At 31.5% G+C, this 16,113-nt stretch overlaps 1 protein-coding gene across 6 annotated transcripts in view; it reads right to left on the bottom strand.

Annotated features, from left to right (window-relative positions):
- LOC124951303 (zinc finger CCCH domain-containing protein 13) overlaps nucleotides 1-14,776 on the bottom strand; it is a 26,044-nt gene extending 11,268 nt beyond the window's left edge. For 2 of the 6 annotated variants that reach the window (XM_047499520.1, XM_047499517.1), the window contains exons 1-2: nucleotides 14,217-14,776; nucleotides 1,096-1,142 (exon numbers count right to left, since the gene is read on the bottom strand). In XM_047499520.1, coding sequence (XP_047355476.1) covers nucleotides 1,096-1,132 — 37 coding nt within the window. In that variant the 5' untranslated portion in view covers nucleotides 1,133-1,142; nucleotides 14,217-14,776. Of the gene's footprint in view, nucleotides 63-1,095; nucleotides 1,143-7,612; nucleotides 7,635-14,216 lie in introns of those variants that run through there. The other 4 variants (XM_047499518.1, XM_047499519.1, XM_047499522.1 and 1 more) reach the window with 4 other exon arrangements.
- Nucleotides 14,777-16,113: the final 1,337 nt, after the last annotated feature.

Raw genomic sequence — 16,113 nt, 5'->3', positions numbered from 1 at the left:
ACCTTGTACGCGTTAATACATAATGCCTATCTAGGTATATAGGTATTATATATTATATATGTACGTTCGCGAAACGAATGTTTACCGATCGGTGAAAATGTCAGAAAGAATTTTAAATGTTAAAGTCCATGTCACGTGATCAATTTCGAACGGTCCAGTGAATGTAACGTGCTTGCGAGCTATAAGTAAGTATATATGTTGCCGATTGAACTAAATTCCATTGCAAATTTATTTAATTATTTATTTAATTATTTATTTAATTATTTATTTACTTATTTATTTATTTATTTTTATTTTTATTTTTATTTTTATTCATTTTTCCCCTTTATTACATTCGTATCTCTTAACGAACAAATTTCATCGAAGCTCTCATAACATCGTCATTTTTAAAAATTTATCAAGCGTTGGTGGATACTTTGAAATTCCATACGTTACTTCCTACTTTCCTCTATCGATCTTAAGGATTTACGTAAACAAGCGTTATAACTGAGAAGACGCGCGAAGTTATGTATATATACATACAGACATAGGTATGTATATATTCGTATATACATACGAGTCTTTCTCGAGGGGAATAACGACAAAGAAAGCAAAATACGTTGATATTCGCAACAGGTTTACCTTCGTCCAATCGAACACCCCTTTATGAATTCTTGCAAAATCATTCGTATGCTAAAAATCGAACGATTTGATGTGGTTGATCATTGGTTTATTCGTATTGAAAAAGAAAAAAAGGAAAGATCCGTTTCAATATTTTTTTCTTCGTTAAATAGTTACTTAAGTACATATGTAAGTATATTCACGTGACGCATTTGTATGAAGAAGTATATACGAGTTTAGTGTGAACTAGCCTTTATTCACTTTGAATGCAAAAATGTCCAGATGGAAGGTCATCCACTGTCTTCGCATTCCTCACCAAATACGGCAAGTCCAAAAATACTGGGAGACTAGGAGAAAGGACTCTCTTAGAGTTAAAGGAATGTATAAACACAGACTTAAAGGAGAAAAAAAAGAAAAACAAAAAAAAAAGAAGAAGAAACGTTCAGTGGTGAGGTACAACTCCGTAGAGGAAAATCTCTTTGGGTTTTTACTCACCAAACAAAGCGAGCAGAAGCCATCTTTTCTCCCGCATGTTGTCGTTACTGTAACAATAAAAGAACAATTACACATTTCTATTTATTCTATGATTATAAATAAATTTATTGTAATAACGTATCCTTGTTGAGCTTCAAATTATTAATATAAAACTATAAATAGATATGGCAAGAAAGCGGAAATAAAATGAGAGAGAATGAGAGAGGAAGAGAAAAACGCCCACGAACAATATTTTTCATGATATATGTACGAATTTTGAATTAGTATAAGCGGCATGGTAGCATAATGGAAGTGTACTCTCGACGTCGAATGTGTGTACCATAGAGGCGGTCGAGTGTATGGCTAAGGATAGAAACTTTCTCTGTGCTGTCACCACTGCTAACTATATAATGCAAGAATAATGTAGGTGTTATATAAATGCATGATCACGTAATATCAGGTGTGACTTTGTCGTCATCGATACCATTGATAGATTTTTTTTTCCTATTCATTCTTATCAAAATTGAATTTTGAATTTGTGTCCTCGAGAAATCTAATCACGTTCGACAATTATTTCTTTTTTTTTCCATATAATTAAATCCTGATTTAGCGAAGCCGAATCATTCATCTATAATTACAAAATTAGCGAAATGTAATTCCGGTGTCCATATCTACCAGTTCTTTCGCCATTCGTGTATGATTTTGTATTGGCTTCGAGTGTTATATCTATTATATATAATATAATAGTATATATATATATATATATATATATATATATATATATATAATAAAACAAAAAGTAATATATTTGTTTTATCATATTTGTACATATTATTATTAATTATTAATAATTGTTTCCTATTGACTTCGAGTATTATATTATATTTAATAGATATAATAAAATGATATACATATATATTTTTGTTTTGTTATATCTCTATATATTAATTATAAATAATGAATAATAATAATATATGTATAATATTATATTATTTTTCTTAATATAATATTTAATATTATATTAAGATATTTATTGATATATTATTAATATGTTTTTTTGGATATACCAAGAAACTCTATACCGAGAAATGTGTAAATTGATAAAACATATGATGTTAAAAGGAAAAAGATTATATTAAATTGAACGAATGTTATCGCGATACGAGTACGATAAGAGCGTAGACGATCGTCTTGACATTTGTAAGTGCGTTAATTAACGCAAAAGAATCTTCCTTTCGAATCATACGAGAAGTACGATACGAAAGTTTATTCTGAAATGTCTTGACTTTACTATATTATAGTCAGCTCATCAGTAGACAATATTGTTTTTTCATATATTAGCTCTTAGATGTCTTTTTTTTTCGTGAATATACATTGAAATGAAATTATACAAACGGTCGTTAAATTAAGAGTTTTTATCAAAGAAGAAACGTTCGGAGAATATTTTCGATATATACTACGTACGACCTTAAGGTTTTGAACTTCTTGATGACGATATTTTGGAGTTAGGTCTTTTTATTGTTGGATACATTTGGTGAAAGTAACCTTGCAACATGCTCGTTTCGTATTGGTTCAGTCCCGTTTACTGATTCGTTTTTTAATGGTTATTTTTAAACGAAATCATCTATCACTAGAAAGTACGGGCGTGTATTTATTTACAGGTATAATGGAAGTGTACCGAATGGTAACGATAGTAAAATGAATTAGGCAATTGGGAAAAAGTTTTATTACTCATTTCCGTTATTAACAAATAAAAGGCAAAGATTCTATGGATTTGTTTTATGTAAGTTTCGTGAAATTCGTTATTATGAAATCAATCAGTAAGATTTATCAAATATCGTCAAATGTTGTTTTTAACGATTTGGTAATATTCTATCGAGAAATAAAAATATATTAGATTTAATTAATACTTTGTTTATGTAAAAAAGAAATTTTAATTATACGCTTAAGGTTTTATTTTAAAATTATTTAAGTTTCGGGAGAATTTCGGATACGGAAGAAGAAGAATCGTTCAGTGATCTCGAAAGACTTCCTTGAGATCTTCCAATGTTCCTTTCATGTAACTTCCGTAGGGTGTTAATCCAAACCAAGAGGATTTCCCAGACAGCTTGAGAACTCGAGTAGTACATTGTGACATGAGACAAGCGATTACGAAAACTTGTGTAATAGAATGACATGGTCCTTCGTTTCTAACTAACGGCAAAATCGTTGATGAACTCTGTTTCTCTATTGCTTTCACACATACATACGAACGATAATGATCTCTTTAGAAGCGAACTGGAGCACGGCGATAGCGAGGTTTAATTGACGCGAAATATGCCAGTCGGTCTTTGGCATCGATTTATGGAGCGTTCTACATTTTTGAGTGAAAACCGAGACGAAAATTTTAAATAATCCAGCAGCAAAATGGTCGTCTTGAACTTTCGTAAAATTATTTATATAGATATCTATATTTTTACCTATTACATTACATTACACGTTATCAAAAAAAAACATATATATGTACATACATATATGTCATAAATATAGGTATACGCAAAAACGTTTATAAAATCATCCAATCGTCATTGTTAAATTTTTAATCATTCTTGATAAAGGATAAGAAAAAAAGATAAATTATAAAGGATAAAAAAAATTTCAATGACATTATATTAAAGGATTTTAATTAAATTAATAAATATATTTTAATCGGACGATTTTAATATTTAGATCGGTCGACTAAAGGCAACGATTAACCTTTTTAATTCAACGTGCTAAGCTAGAAATTTATGGTCGTTTATTATTCGACGACTGACAGCATACATTGAAAACGTAAAATCTTCGATACGATCTAAGTAGTAATGCGAATCGGATATCTCTCGTTTCTTTTTTTCTTTTTTTTTTTTTTTTATTGTAAGATAGTATCTTCTTTTTAGAGAAAAGAAAATACCACAGTGGATTCTTCTTCGTACGGAAATCAAAATACATACATACTTACACAGAAGGCGATACTCGTAACGTTACTTTACGGTAAATTACGTTACGTTACGACATACGAATAACGGTCATCCGCGACCACTAAAGGTTACCGGAAATGATGACTGAAACTACTACAACTGTTAACTTACATGCTCGATTCGCTTTTTCAAACAACGAAAACTGATTATAAACGAAGTTATTAATATAATTAAAACGTCGAAAACCATAGGAGTTGAAAGATCATATTTAATTTTTCAGATTATATTCAAACCATCGTTAAAATTTCTTTTAAAAAAACATTTGAAAGATTAAAAGTATAGATACGTATATCTTAATAATAATAAAATTTAATGCAAAAGAAAAAAAGAAATGAATTTTCTTATATCGTTTGATTTAAAAAAAAAAATATATTAGATAAATGTATCGATTTATATGGTCAATTGTTAATTGGATAATGTGAAAAACGTTAATACATTCTCGATCGATAAATGAAATAGATTAGTGTTCTTTTTATACTAAGAAACGAACAACTTTCATATTTTTCGTATTTAATTTTCATAATTATATAAAAATTCAATAACCCACGATTAATTTTTGCGTATCATATTTAACAGGACAGTAAGTTCGATATTTTTTTCTTCTTCTTTTTCTTCTTCGATTGAGTATGCGCCAAGGCGTGGTTACAAAACTCGATAGCCTTCAAAAGCAGAGCACGCCGTGGCAGGCTTTCATTTCCTCGTGTCTACAAATACGAATGCTGAAGCGAATGATCAAGTCTGGAGTGGTATATTATCGAGTAAATTACCGGTTGAAGAAAAATTTGCGTTGTGTTATTGCTCGCTGGTTAATATGCGGATTCAAAGAATCAAAAGAAAAAGAAAGGGAAAGAGAAAGAGAAAGAAAAACAGGGAGAGAGAGAGAGAGAGAGAGAGAGAGAGAGAGGAAAGAGATAGAAAAAGACAAAACTAACGTCGATCAAAGGATGACACTAGGTAATATTATGATATATGTATGACCTTTCACCTTTTCTTATAAGATTATCATTAATTTTTCTTTTTAGGTGCGCCAACATTCGATAGTAATGTCATCAAAAATCTACGTCTTTCGTAATCGTCTCTTGGAACGTAACATATCTTGCTTTTATCGTGTTATTACCTTTCTTGGACGACGAATTCGTTGTTAGCTCGATTACATGAGAGAATAATCGTATAAGAATTGGTAGTGATTTATCGTCTATTCGAATTGATTTATGTATATTTGTCATTAGTCGTGATCGGGATAAAGATAGGGCAAATGAAGTATACATCTATGATAAAAATAAATCGTGACGTTTCAAGACCGTTAGATTCAATGTGTTTGATCATGATGTCTTTCCATATTCTGTCTTTGATAAAAGTTGATCCGTTAGAATCAGACGTGTTTAATAATGTATGTTATGTATTAATCATAATCATACAAATATACGGATATAATATTCGTCAAATAATTAAACATACGAAAATAATCGAAAATTTAACGGGAGAATAGTTTTTTTTAAAAAGAAGAGAAGGGGTATAATGACTTGTTCAGGTTGAACATGATTTTCAAGAGTAATTTAGAACAAGGCGAAAATAAATCTTTGGTAAGAACTAGCTAAGTTCTACTAGAGCATACATACATACTACATATCTATGTATGTATCTATGTATATATGTGTTAGTATCTACTCTTTTGTCACGATCCTTCTACTCTAGATAGATTGGTCACGATGTTCACTCGGCCGAGAATATGTACAAGACGGTTTCGCACGGTACGAATCCGGTTTTGTTTTTATTTCATATATGGTTATATTACTTTCAGCGAAAGAAGAACGCGTTGTATTGTTTTTTATTATTATTTGTCTATAGCTATATCGAATAATACGTGTGATATACGTTTCATACAGAAATATTATTAATAATAAATATAAATCAATATATATATATATATAAATATATATATATATATAAAAGTATATTATCTTTATATGTAAATATTTAAAAATATACAAAATATTATTTTTAACGAAGGAAGAACTTGTTGTTTTTCTTATTACTATCTCTATGTATATCTATAGTGAATAATACCTCTAATATATATGTTATATACAGACATTATTATTCATGGATCTGTGTAGTTATATATAAACGTATATTGTCTTTGCATGTACATAAATACTTGAAAACTTCTATACGAATATATTACTTCCAGAGAAGGAAGAACGTGTTGCTTTCCTCATTATTATTTATGTATATATTTATATTGAATAATATGTTTTATATAAGTTTTATATACAAATATTATTATTCATAGATATAAATCAACATCTATGCTATATATATATATATATAGATATATATATAGATATTTGAGAATTTCTATACAAAATATGCATAATATACAAATTGAATTAATAACCATTGACATGTAAAATAATATTTCATTTAATAAGTAACTTAGTGTGCTATTCATTGCTTGGTCCTTTGAAGAGGATAGGCTCTAGTCTAATTAAATAATAACATTTGAAACAATAATTGTCTTTTAAATTTTCAGAAAATTATTTTTTCTTTTATATATAATGTATATAATAATGTATGTAATATATAATGTAAAAAATATAAATATGTATTTATATTTTTCTTCAAATTTTCTCTTATTCAAATTACATTTTATACGTTCAATTTCCATTTTATTTTTTTTCTCTTTTCTAATACATCCACAATAAATTATAAAATCATTCAGACATTTTTTATTTTTGTAAAAGATCACGATTATTTATTTTTTATTTTATTTTTAACGGGTATATTTTTATGTGAAGAATTAATTTTCTTCGCATATTCCTTCTTAAAATTATTAAAAATGATTGAGCTGTTATACAAAAAATTAATCGAACTTAAGTTAAGAGAAAGTAGTGGATTTTAGAGATTGTTATAGAATCCTTAAAATATTTTCTTTAGAATGTTGAAAATTTATGACAAATTTGCGGATACGTTGAATAGTATAGAATCTTTTATATAATAAATATACTTTGACTTTATATATACCTACTCATATATATATACACACACACGCAGAAGATTAGAAAAAAACAAATATTTTGTAGCAAATATTCGTTTCATTTTAACAAAGACATTAATTTTGGCAATAGTTATCAATTCAGATTGTATATACCTATTTGATTTCTGTGGATACACATTTCATACCAATAGAAAATATTTGTAACATTCATCATGATAAGTATACAATATATGATTATCAACATTAAAGACATAGAACATTGTTGAAAAACTGTTAAAATAACGACACATAGACGCTTTATTATATTATACTACTTATTAATAGAGTCATATTTATATTGTCTGACACGAACAATTTATTCTAATACATTTTCCCATGTGTAAAGAATTTGTATGGAATAATATTCCATAGATATTATCAGGTACGCGTTTCTTCGATTATATATGATAAAAAGAATCGTATCCGAATTTCTTGGAAATTATATATGCATATACATATATATGTATATATGTACATACGTAATCTCTGATGAAAGTTAATATACCTCGATCAGCGTGAATCTCGTTACGGTAGTTCGATGCTCGGTATTTACAGTTTCGATCCAATCTTAAATCTTAGATCCGTTAGAGTTGCGTTAGATTGACTACTATATCTGGCCTATGCCCTTGGAAACGAACATTGTTTATTTCTATTTCTTTCTTTCTCTCTCTTTCACTCTTTCATTTATTTCAATACGACTTATGATTCGTGCCAGTTGCGTATATACTATGCATACAACATATGTATGTATATACATAAATCGAGTTTCTGCATCAATGCACCGAGATTTATAATCTGGTACGTGTGTCTTGCACGTGCAATAGTTAATTATGCGTTTACCAATCGCTAAGCTTCATATCATTGTACGATAATATCGCGAGAAAATGTTTATTAGTTGAATTTTTTAACTTCGTTGCATTAGACAACCGGAGTTTCCAAATTTTCAATCGTAAGTCTTGATTGTCTATACACATAATATCTGATTACCGTGGTAACCATGTTTCTACCATAATAGATGTCACGATAATTTCTTCGATAGAGAACTTTTCCTCTTATTAAATGTTAAAAGTCGAGCAATGCCTTGCTCAAGATTCAGACTTAATGCCGCGTAGCTTCTCGTGACGAGTCGTTGAGATTATCCACGAACAAGTCCGACATCAACCTAAGTACTTACCTACACGGTATTTCGAAAATACGTCTTCTGGGATTACGTTAACGTCTTTAAATCCGCGAATCGCTATGCCTTTTAACGTTTACCTCCTTCATAAGATTTTAACCAATTCTTCGTGATCACGACGTACCAATCGAGATAGCAAGACTGAGAGAATTAAAATATAACGATGTGTTAGATCACGTAAAACGTAACGTTGATAATTATTAAAAAGAATATCGATTTACAATACATTAGTTAGAATGTCTCCTCGCAATTACTCTTTTTTCTTTTTTTGTTTTGACAATGTCTAATAATGTCTAATAATTATTATTATTATTTTTTCTTTCTTCTTCAATTCTCAATGTTCGAGTATGCGAGTTCGTTCAACCAGGAATCGATGAAACAACGTACTCTTTCATAGATACTTTAATATATAGATATATACATAAATATATATATATAATAACGTTTAGCTTGAAATTTTCTACAGGAATAAGTAAGTGCTCCCACGATGCTTCACGACGTTGCTACGAAGTAGTCGGGAAGCGTTTTGGTCGCTTTTGCCGACTGAAGAAAACCGGCTTGGAAATAAAATGATTTCACTCTTGGCTGCGAATAAAATTTATTCGAGCGTAAAGTGCCGTTTCGCGTTGTTTTATCGGTTCATTGTGTAAGATCGAGTCGTTCTCGAAAGAAAATATAGTTTCGTCTGTTATCCGATACTGGGACAAAATATTAAAGAAAAATATTTCCGATCGTTTCCGCGATAAGATCGTGTCCTATTATCCTTCACTTTTCCGGTGAATTATATTGTATTATATATTTGTTTATTTATTTATTTTTTTTTCGATCGATTTTTATCCCCCTCCTCCCATGAAATATTCGTTCGACGTTTAATTCGATTGAAATTCATCATCGAAGAAAATAATTTTCGTATTATTTGAACAAGTTAAATCAATCGTTTCTTTTCGAGATATTTTTCGTCTGAAAATATTACGAAACGTTAATATAAATCGGTAATATCTATTCATTGGAAATTATTTTTTTTTAAATAGACATTTCGCAAAAGCGATATCACGCAACATCGAATACGAACAAATCATCATTGTTGATACATTTTAAACGTATACCATTTTTGGTCATTAACCTTTTTATTTTAGAAAGAGTATGTATACTTTGATATTAACGACTGATTGGACCTAAAAAAAAAAAAAAAAAAATAACAGTTTCTCTCGGTATATTTCAAAGATTAACGTTATGATATTTTTCGATATCTCGTATACTTTCACAATTGAGTTATTTTATGAAGGACGAAATGTAAATTTCGTGATTAATTTTTATATCGTTTCGACTAATTATCGATGTTCAATTATCTAAGAAATATCTTAAATTTTATTTAACGTTTTAACGAATCAGATTATCGTTTTCGATATCTCTGTATTTCCAGTTGATTTGTTAAATGGCTCGAACGAATCTTAAGGAAGGCATAGTGTTTCGTGTAATGCGATTTAAGACGAAGCGGATTTTAATCCGTTTATATATATATATATATATATATATATATATATATATATCTAGCTACTTCAAATTGATCGATTTACGATTGATTTAAGAATAACGAGAATGTTATTGAAAAACGCAAAATGACATCTCTCATTAAACACCTTTTCCTGATTTCGATGGGAAATAGTAAAAATCAGAAATTACAGATCACTTTCCTATATGCACTTTTCTCTATATGCGATTATCCCGAGGAAAAAATAGATAAAGTACTTATGTATCTATGTGATATCGATTGACGAGATAATTGAGAATCGAAATGAGTGCAAATTCGAAACGATACTTCGATTTTTCAATTTAGCATTGTCACATGGTAAAAAGAATCTGATTTGAAGCAAATCGCTGATAGGGATTAAAACGAAACGAATTTCATTTGAAATACATTTTCGTTCATATTTTTTCTTCGTTTTTCTTTTTACGTGAGAACTTTTTTTCGTGAGAACAGAATGATAAATCCTTCCGGCTTTTTGAATAAAATTTGAATAAACGAGAAAGTCAATTTCCGAAAGTAATAATTTGATCATTTGTCTTTACTTCTTTTTCAGAATCTAAATAATAAATGGACAAACGTAAATTGCTTATATTTCTTTTTATTTCTCTCCTTTCTTCCAATAATTTAAACGACGAACACTAACATTGAAAGAAATTTTCATTCGTTACTTATTAAGTTCATTTTTCAAGCTCATTTACCTTAATTATTTCCTGTTAACGAATTTTTTCCTACGGACATATTTAAAGTTAATTATCTTCGTTAAATATTATTCATCCGTAATAAGTCGACATATCGAATGAATAAATCTTATATATAATAATCTCGATTCTGTCGACTGTCTATGGATATACAATAAAAAGAATGACAAAATTATGTATACTTACGTACTTACGTATGTACTTACTTACATACATACATACATGGGAAATGGCGGACATGCTTGTTAAAGTAATCGCCTATGTCGCGATATACTATACATATATATATATACACATACACACACACACACACACACACATATATATATATAATATATATCATATGGTGAACTGAATTTTCACTGCCAACTATGATCGTCCGTCGTTACTAACAGTACAACGTACGATTAGTACCGGATCATTACGCGTCCCACGATGATTCTTTCGAGAGAGTTCTTGTCGCGGTTCTTTGACCTCAAGTTAACCACAAACTTCTTATTTGTAGGGTCGCTCTGTTCGTCGTTGTCGTCGACATCGTCGTCGTCGTCGTCGTTATCGTCGTCGTCGTCGTCATCGTCGTCATCGTCGTCGTTATCGTCGTTGTCGTTGTCTCGTTCCTGAGGGTACATGTCCTTGAGAACGAGTACGGAGTGATCCTTGAACCGAGCAGGAACGTTGTTCAACTGGTATCGTTGCAAAACTAATTTCTCGTTTAACCACGAAAGTAGATATATAAGCGATATACATATATATATTCTCACAAATGTATTCTGTATATTAATACATATGTATAATTTATAGAGTATGGTTGTAAAGGATAAACGGTGCAATCACGAAAGTAAATTCCTACCATCGGTGACCCGCCTTTCAACGTAATTTTCTATCCAACGTTCTACAAGCCCTTCGCTCGTTCCGTATAAATCTCGATTTGTCTTTCCCATAAGGGAAAGGTAGGTATATCGAGAATGTACATACCCATTTACATTGTATATACATATACATTAAATATCTAGTCTGTAGAATATCTATGATGGTGATTGGTTATATTATATAAATACGTATCGAAAACGAAGGTTTTATCGTTAGGAATCTGTACGATATGAAAAATAACGTTTTATATTTACATCAACTGGAAGTATATGGGATCGTTTACGTAACATCGTAAGTATATATATGTATATGTGTGTGTTATATATATACATATATAATATCGTATAAGTATCTTACTTCTCCGGTGGTATGCGTCTAAGCGATCTATAGATATAGAACGAAACGAGTCATTGTACGCTTTACAAGGAATTTACGACCGAAGTGATTTATCGTTGTTCCGATAATCGATCGATCATTTTTCACATACAAAATATCCGTTATTGCGATATATATATATATATATTTATAATAGTAAATTATATATATTATATATATATATATATATATATATATATATATATATATATAAGAATATATATATATATAATTTACTTTCTTTCTTTCTATATATATAATTTTTTTAGATCGAATATCGAGAACTTTTTTGAAGAAACTTTTGTTATTTTTATTTCTGTAATCATTTTCTCTGAAAAAAAAAATGATCAATTGTGAAAGAAGCCAAAGAAAAAGAAGGAAAAGAAAATGTAGGTGTTGACACGGTCAAAAAATCGGTCGATTAACGATAAGCCTCGTTACGAATGTAACAGGATCAACCATAAAACTATTGGTGCGTTTGATTATGGCGAAGTAGCTGGTTTATTTTTCCGTCGGCGTATCTCGTCGGAGAAAGCCGACGAGTATGCCGGCCCGTTCTGTGTCGTAACAACACGCTGTGCGATATTGTTTATGAAAAGAGAGCCGACGAAAAAATGTCGAATGTTCGGCCTTCGACTTGTCCCTATATATACATGCATGCTTACGTACATACGTACATAACAGGGTAGAGCATGTAAATGGAACAGTTGAAGGTCTTCGTTCATATTTAACAGATGTTTTTTTATGAAAAGATTATTCTTTTAAAAAAGATAAGTATAATGATCGTTTAGCGATAAACAAATTATTCGATCTTTTTCAAATTTCCATTTAAATATCTCAACCTATTCATACATAAGTATATGGGTACATAAATGTATTCATATATATATATATATATATATATATATATATATATTTATTTATTTATTTATTTATATGTAAATATGTATATATATGTATTTTATGTATGCGTATATATATATATATATATATATATATATATATAAAGATGTAGAGACAAGGCGTGTCGCCTCTAACGGGCTCCTCGCAAATTAAATTCACTTTCGAACGTGCGTACGGAATCCGCCGATCGAAAGTGAACGTAGACGCGTTAGAACGAATGTGTACGGGCGTTCGTTAGAATGCGTGTGATTGTACGAGCGAACTTACTCGCGGACAATTTTTAACGAGAATTTTCTGACCCGATAAATAATCACGTTCGTTCGACGTTCAAATTTTCGACGTGTTTGAGAACATTAACGAAAGTTATGTTCGTCGACTCGTCGTCTTATACGACTACGTTGAGTGGTCATATAAAAGAGAAAAAAAAAAAAAAGAAAAAAAATTCATGGAACGTTCGATGAGCACAAGGCATGTTTGTCGACAGCACGCCAGGTTACGTGCTGGATAAAAAGAAAAAGAAAGAGAAATAAAGAGAATGGGTGTTACGAACTACCTTCAATTCTTTGCTATTCTCAACTAGGTAATAGTTTTATTCGAGCGAAATTAGCTATGTAAGAGAATCTAGAAGAAGAAAGCGAATTGGCGATGTTCTTGGGTGGAGCATATCGAGTGGAAAGTCGAACGTGTGTTGGAATCGATGACGAAATTTGCTTGTTTCAAAATGAGAGAAGAGTAAAAAAAAGAGAGATTGTGCTATATAAAAAGATAGAGAAAGAGAAAGAGAAAGAGAGAGAGAGAGAGAGAGAGAGAGAGAGAGAAAGAGAGAAAGAGAGAGAGATATAGCAAGAGCAAGAGTAAAAGAGCGGCCATCTTTCTTTTCTTCTACCCTTTGATTAATAAAATAAAAGAGTTTGTAAGAGAGATCGACACGAAAACGGTATATCCGCTCGCGTTATGCTTCGTTGTTTAGCGCTGAGAAAACGATTTATCGCGAACACGATCACGCTCGGATCTTCCGGGAGATGTTTCAAATGATGATTGAAAAATTCACGATTTCCTGTATTTCTTATTATCGGCACGATAACTTACGTTCAATTCTCCTTTCACCCTTACATTCACACTATATGATTTATTTTTTATTCTATTTCGAATTTCGTTTCGGTGTTGCCAACAACTCGAACAACTCTTCGCTCGAAGAGTTCACGTGGAGAGTTTGCGATTATTGCCACAATATCTGAAGGAAAACGTTTAACTGAGATTCGCGCGTTTGTAAGATAAACACTGTGATTATACCGGTCTCCCTCCGATGGGGTAATACAAAATAGAATTTCATTAGACTGGTTTAAGTCGCGTGCTCTTTTTTTCCCCAAACTCTCCCTAAGAACGTTCAGTTGATCAACAATTTCTAACCGCGAATCACCTATTTTCGTTATTTCTTTTTTTTTTCCTTCAAACAAAATATCGTTTCACTCTCTCTCTCTCTTTCTCTCTCTCTTTTTCTCTTTAACATCAAGATAGAATAGACTAATGATAAGTGAAATTCACTTAAGACACCGACCTGGTCTCACGGCTCCGCTGTTTCTTCGCTGTTTAATCCCTCATGAAAGCACCGGTCCTCTCATGAAAGCACACTATGAGAAAGAGAGAGAGAGAAAGAAAGAGAAAGAGAGAGAGAGAGAAAGAAAGAGAAAGAGAGAGAGAGAGAGAGAGAGAGAGAGAGAGATAGAAAGAGAGAAAGAACACTTTTCCTCCTTTCTTTTTCTCTATATCCAGTACACACAATATAGTGTTTAAAAGTAAATAACGAAATCAAGTAAATAACGAATGGATAAAGAATATAATAATAAAATAAAAGAGAGAGAGAGAGAGAGAGAGAGAGAGAAAGGGAGAGAGAGAGAGAGACAGAGAAAGAGAGAGGGGGAGGGGAAAAACAGGATAGAACAGACAACGGATTCACTCGCGTTAATTAAAAAAAAAAATACGAAACCCTCGAAGGAAATAATATCTTTTGTTCGCACGTTTTCGAGATAGTGGCAAGACGACCGCGCGTCCGGTCCAGTCAGAAGACTGCGGTCTGGAAGTGGAAAAGCCAGCAGCAGGAGCGTTGCGCTTGGCCCACCGTCGTCTGGTCGAGCTTTCTACCAGTCGAGGATAAGATTGAGGAGGGGAACTCGGACTTGCATTGGCGTCCTCCTACTCCTTCTCGATTTGACGTTCCACTCTTCTTTGCTGTTACTACGTTCAATGGCGTAGAATCTTATTGCCTTTCTGATAGTTTTACGGGTTCTGTTGGAAAGGCTAACTCCTTTTTCTTCGATTCCTCTCGTATGAAACTCGAATTCACCTGCGTCATCACAAGACAAAGTTAAGGTAATGAATCGTTAGATCGAACAATCATTACAAGTTTCCATTAAGGACAAGATTCTATGATATTGATAATTAGATTTTAGATTCGATAGATATAGATCCGTCTAGGGGAGGGGGAGCGAGGTAAGGGCGGATGTATAATTTTCTAATCGGATGGATTGGAATACGATAAACGAGAGAAGCTCGAGTTTAACCGCAGAAATAAGAAGAAAGGATTTGAAGTCGATGAAACCGCAGGGACCAGGCTTCCCCGAATCATAAATAATATCTTATAATATTCGTTATAATCGTCGTATCCCTCGAATATCTATCGAAACAAAGTGAAAGTGGAACGCGTGCTCTCTCGACAAAAGGACGTGCTAGAGCTCGACTCGCAAACGCGACATATGCGGCGAGGGCCAACTCGCCGTTATTTTCATACGATCGATAGCCATTTTGATGATGGTCTACTTCGTTTAAATCGATCGATTAAGAAATTTCGATTAATTCTAGATAATTACTTGCCACTTCCTCGCCATAGTTCCTTTTTTTTTCATTTCTTTGTTTTGTTTGTTTTTTCCTTTTTTTTTTTTTTTTTTACACATCGAACACATAAATTTTTTTTTTCATTGGAGTCTCCCTTCCGAGAGTATCGGAAGGTCGACTTCTTCGAGTTCAATGCCTCTTAGGCTCCTTTAAGGACAACCGATCCTTCTTTATCTTTCTTTATTTACTCGAAGATAAAGTCCTTAAGAGTATCTTACGAGAATGGATTTTTTATTTGAGAAATTGAGACTTCGTCGTCGTAGAAATTTATCTCTTATGTTAGAGAAGACTACTTTTTTTTTTTTCTTTCTTTTTCTTTTCTTATTTAATATCACCGAGTTTCTATGCGCTTTCCGACACGCCCATTGATCTTTCAAAAAGGGATCGTCGAGAATTCCGAACAGCTCTGGATAAACTCGCTCGTGATATTTGCAAATGCGACGAGTAAGGTGAAGACAGACAGAGAGAGACAGAGAAAGAGAGAGAGAGAGAGAGAGAGATATTCTCTCTTTCTCTTTCTCTCTTTCTCGACACGCATTGTTTTTTTCTTCTTCGTGATACGA

The sequence above is a fragment of the Vespa velutina genome, chromosome 8 (assembly GCF_912470025.1).
Source record: "Vespa velutina chromosome 8, iVesVel2.1, whole genome shotgun sequence".
NCBI classification, from domain to species: domain Eukaryota; kingdom Metazoa; phylum Arthropoda; class Insecta; order Hymenoptera; family Vespidae; genus Vespa; species Vespa velutina.
This window is presented reverse-complemented; position numbering and strand designations above follow the sequence as displayed.